At 36.2% G+C, this 5,069-nt stretch overlaps 1 protein-coding gene across 1 annotated transcript; it reads right to left on the bottom strand.

Annotated features, from left to right (window-relative positions):
* Positions 1–1,659: 1,659 nt before the first annotated feature.
* On the bottom strand, positions 1,660–4,699 carry LOC131651947 (monosaccharide-sensing protein 3-like). The gene is made up of 5 exons (XM_058921676.1): positions 4,475–4,699; positions 3,727–4,293; positions 2,734–3,629; positions 2,403–2,590; positions 1,660–2,262 (listed from the first exon to the last, which is right to left on the bottom strand). Exons 1-5 carry the CDS (start codon positions 4,548–4,550, stop codon positions 1,806–1,808), a joined length of 2,184 nt encoding a protein of 727 aa, XP_058777659.1. The 5' UTR covers positions 4,551–4,699; the 3' UTR covers positions 1,660–1,805.
* Positions 4,700–5,069: the final 370 nt, after the last annotated feature.

The following is a 5,069-nucleotide window of genomic DNA, read 5'->3' as shown; positions in this document are numbered from 1 at the left end:
TCTTTCTCTTTAGTATATGGTATGGAAACAGTACTCCCCATTGAAGTTGAAACTCCTTCAATGAGAGTTCTGATGGAAGCAAGGCTAGAAGAAGCTGAATGGGTGCAAACAAAGTTTGACCAACTGAATCTCATAGAAGAGAAAAGTTTGGATGCACTATGTCACCACCAGTTATATCTAAAAAGGCTTAACAAAGTATTCGACAAAAAGGTTCGTCCTCGAGAGTTCAAGGAAGGAGATCTGGTGCTGAAAAAGATATTGTCCATCCAAAAGGATTCACGCGGGAAATGTACGCTCACACACTTGCAATCAACCCTAATTCACAACTATAAATCCTTGCAGCATTTACACTAACGAGGCATCTACAACCTACAAACCGAATTACACAGAGAATTGTAATTTTGCTGCTTGAAAGTTTCGTCTTGTTTATGAATCAAAGGCTTAGGCGAGCTGGTTAGTCCATGTTTTCCTTATTTTGAAGATGTGTTGCTGGTATAAGGACTGACTGCAAACTTTATCAGTATAATTCAACTATGTGATCAATGACTTAATGTGAACTTCAATAAGTCTGAATGCATTATTTCCAGCAAAGGTCAAGAGGTGTTAATGAATGGAACCAGACCCAAAGACAATTGTTACTTGTGGATATCTCAAAACAAAAACCAGTCCTAAACATGTTTGATATCCAAGGTTGATAAGACTAAGCTATGGCATCACAAACTTGGTCATCTCAATTTTAAGAGTATGAGAAAGATCATATCTGAAGATGCTATTAGGGGATTGCCTAAACTCAAGATTGAAGAAGGAAAATTTTGTGGTGAATGCCAAATAGACAAGTAGACCAAGATGTCCAACAAGAAGCTCCAGCATCTTGTTACCACCAAAGTTTTATAATTACTTCATATGAACTTCATGGGACCTATGCAAGTTGAAATTCTGGGTGGGAAAAGATGTCATATGAACCTCGTGGGACCTAGCAGAAAATTATTACGTTTGCAAAACGGTTACGGTTGTCGTGGCAGTAACAGAAAGTGATTGTGAATTTGCAACAAAGGAGGTCAAAGAGAAAATCAATGAATAATCGGTGAAAATCAAAAGACAGTTTCCACAAAATGTATAATAGACTGAAGATTTTTCCACCGTTGAATGATTTTTGGCGCGGTGGTTAAATTCTCGGTTGATCAGAAAAGGATCTTAAGGATAACACTTCAACTTTTAAGTTGGTATTTGAGAGGTGAAATTGTTACAAGTGAGTAAAGAAATACTTGGATATAACTCATAATCATATTTATATATGGGTGACAGTTAGAACCATCTCGGTTGATCCGACTTAGATTATAGAGGATCGTTGAATGCACATCAACGAGTGATTTGGATGAATTGATTGTAATGATATTATTATATTTTTATTTTATCTTAGTAAGAGTAATTTGATCTTTTCTACAATCTAATATTTATCCTCTTTTATAAAAAAATTTCTCTCTTTTTTTTCCATTTTTAATAGAAATCCTGGCATCATTTCTCATTCTTCTCTTCTTTTTCTTTTGCTAACATGGTATCAAAGAGATCGATTGATTCAATGGAACATTTGCAAGAATGAAAATTAATACCAACAGAAAATCTAATGCCAAAGAATGAATAAGCATAGATATAAAAGGCTAAATCTAAAACATCATTCATAGCATATAAAATTAATAAATTACTAGAATACATTGACTTCAATTAAAACATCAAAAAATTACATATAGATTCAAAATTTATGAATGATTTATGCTGCTTCTTTTTCTATTTCAATAAGACACTAATTAATCTTTCATTCCTAATTCTGCAGGATCAGTACCAGGCTTTGCACCAATGGCAAAAAACTCGATAATAACTTCCAAAGGCATACCCTTTGTTTCAGGAACTTTCAAGTAAACAAATATCAACGAAATGATGCAGCCACCAACAAATAAAGCAAATACGCCGCTGAGACCGAGAATTTGGAGCAAATAAGGGAATGTCAATGTGACAGCCAATGTACAAACCCAATAAGTAAGAGAAGTAAGTGAAATGCAGATTCCGCGAACACTGGTCGGGAAGATTTCTGCACATATGATGTTGGGAATAATACCAAGACCCATGCAGAACACGCTTTCATATACCACAACACTGATAGCTGAAATTGATGCATTTAGGACAGAGCTGAGTTGAAAATACTGCTTCAGTACTAGTACTAGGAGACATACTATCAAAATCGGTATTGTGTACAGCATGATTGACCTGTCATGTCAAAATAGACAATGTTATGTGTAGTAGAGTTGTATATCTAAACAGCACCTAACTGTAATGTAGTAATACATGTAAGGCTAGCTTAACAAGATAAATGTGTAATTAATACTGCGTCATAGTTTTAAACATACCTTCTGCCAGCAACATCCATGAGCCTTATGGAAATAAATATGCAAGGAAGCATACAGAATGTCGTAATGATATTTACAAGAAAAGAAGCAGATATTGAACTGATGCCTAAACTTGATAGAAGAGCTCCTACTCCTGCCTGCTCAAGAATCTGAGGAGCATAGTATAGAAATCCATTTATGCCAGCAGCCTGCAATGTGTATTATTGATTTTCAGAATCAGAGAAGTTGGCTTATAATCATTTTTTTGGATGGAATATCAATTATAGAATGATACAGTACACTCGAGTGATGTAATGTAATACTAATAAAACATAGTGCAAACTAATTGTACCTGTTGAAGAATTTGAAGTCCTATTCCAACAATTAATGCGCGCTTGACACCTGGTTCTAGAAGAGCTCTCCACTTCGGACCTTTTGCAGCGACTTCCGGTATACTCAACGCATCACTAGTTCCAAGAACTGACCGGCTGACAATACCAGCGGCCTGAAAAGCTTCGCCACCATCTATATGCATGTCATAGCCAGAAGTTCCAACAAATGAAACATGCGGAGACTGAGACACTGCAGCAGCTGAAGGATCTGCATGCAAATAAACCCTTTGGAGTCCTTCTCTTTTCCCACCCATTGCATCATCAGTTGATTTGTAAACCAATTGCCAACCTCCACCGATATCTGTATTTCTTGGTGTTTCATCATGTCCATGAACCAAACTGCTATTGCTTCTCATACCTAACATGTCCTTAGATCCATAACCTCTATCAGCTCCACCATGATATGGATTCAATGGAGCACGCAGGTTGTCACTTGTACCGAATGGGCTAGCCTCTGGATCTCCCGTGCTAAAGATACTATTAGCATTGTTAATCAACATGCTGTTCGAACGACCGCTCTCGATGAGAGTACTCTCGTGCAAACTTCCAAATAGGTTGACAATAGGATCTTTGAGATTAGCAACTGCTTGAGATGAAAAGCTTCCCTGCTGAGACAACATACTGCGCGATGCATAGTTTCCATGCATAGACAACATACTGCGCGATAGCATGCTGCCTTGCCCATCCACAGGTTGAGCAATCATTGTAACTCCCTCATTAGGTCCATATAATTTTATATAATCTTTTCCTGCTTCTTGGTTGACAAGGATCTCACTAGCCGGAGCAACTACATATTCTTCTATGGATATGTCTTCACCCCCAGGATTGAGACCCTCCGCGAGCAAAGCCATCTCCCCTATAAATCAAACACAGTAGATTCCTAATCAGTTGAAAAATAATGATGCGGAAAACATAAAGCTAACAATAACATGTAAAGGCTAATTAACTGTAACCTGAGACATCATCAACGCGGCGAAGTCTTTTCAAAACTTTCTCGGCCTCAACAATTCGACCTTTGCTTACAAGCCACCGAGGAGATTCGGGGAGATAAAACACAGTGAGCAAAAAATAAACAACAGACGGAATAGAAATAACACTAAGCATAACTCTCCAACTAGGCGATTGCAACAAGGACATCGAGAAAACAAGAATGTAAGCCAAAAACATTCCACCAGAACAAGCGAACTGAGTAAGAGTGTTCAACTGTCCTCTTATATCAGGTGGTGCTATCTCAGATATATAAAGAGGATTAAAAGTAACAGCAAGAGCAATGGCAACGCCTTCGATTATCCTCGACAACAGAACAACAGTAACATTAGGAGCCCAAAACATTACCAAACCAGCAACAAAAAACATTACAGATGATGTTATCAACATAGGCCTTCTCCCAACCATATCAGATATTGTTCCAGAAAAAATGGTGACAACAGTTCCAGTTATAAAAGACATGGACACAATTAACCCTTCAAGTGTTGGATCCTTTTCCAATTCAAATTCTTGTTTGATGTAGGTCATACCCCCTGCACAAGAGGCAAAACAGCAACCTTTTCAGAATTAGGGTTTACCGATAATCTATAACGAAATTCAGAATTCGGGTTACGATATAAATGATTGGACAAAATCTATAACCATAGATAAGGTTGTGATTTTCATAGAATTTGAAAATGAAAATACAAGTAGATAAGTAGATGAGAATTGAACCTGCAATGGTGGAACTATCCCATCCAATAAGAAGATTCCCAAGAGTAGCAGCAAGAGCAATAATCACAACCTCCATATTGAAAGAATATGTTGAATTCGAAGAATGAAGATTAGCAGGATTGAAACATGGTGGATGTAGAAACGTTTGATGTTTTTGGTTTTTTGAATTAGTTGTTGTTTGGTTTATATGATTAAAGAATTAAACATATCCAAGTGATGATGATGAGCTGTACTAGATTAGATTGTCAGTGAACTATTTTTCAATTAATAATAGTATTTTATTGTTGTCAATAGGATTAATAGTATAAATTAATTGTAAAGTCAAATGCCAGCTTACATTTATTAGTTAGATTTTTTTTTTCCAAATTTGTGGCTAACACGTGAAAATGATATGTCTCTCGGCCTCTCCACGTTTACTATGACTTTTAACTTTTAAGCCAACCACAAACACCTCCCCACACCACAGGGATCTTTTTCTATATAATTGTACGGCCAAAAATATTTATATATCAAAAACAAAATTTATTTTATTTAAATCAAAATTTTTATATTTTTTTATATAAAAATATTTAGATTAATAATAAATTTTTTCTAT

Source organism: Vicia villosa, linkage group LG2 (assembly GCF_029867415.1).
Source record: "Vicia villosa cultivar HV-30 ecotype Madison, WI linkage group LG2, Vvil1.0, whole genome shotgun sequence".
NCBI classification, from domain to species: Eukaryota; Viridiplantae; Streptophyta; class Magnoliopsida; order Fabales; family Fabaceae; genus Vicia; species Vicia villosa.
The sequence above is the reverse complement of the archived record's forward strand: the minus strand, read 5'-3'. Positions and strand labels throughout refer to the sequence as shown.

Bases quoted from the DNA above. Each gene is read 5' to 3' on its own strand.
- LOC131651947 (XM_058921676.1), bottom strand. From the start codon at position 4,550: ATGGAGGTTGTGATTATTGCTCTTGCTGCTACTCTTGGGAATCTTCTT. The intron at 4,294-4,474 runs GTTCAATTCTCA...CCTCTTGTGCAG, and splicing joins GGATAGTTCCACCATTGCAG to GGGGTATGACCTACATCAAA. The intron at 2,591-2,733 runs GTACAATTAGTT...TACACATTGCAG, and splicing joins GACTTCAAATTCTTCAACAG to GCTGCTGGCATAAATGGATT.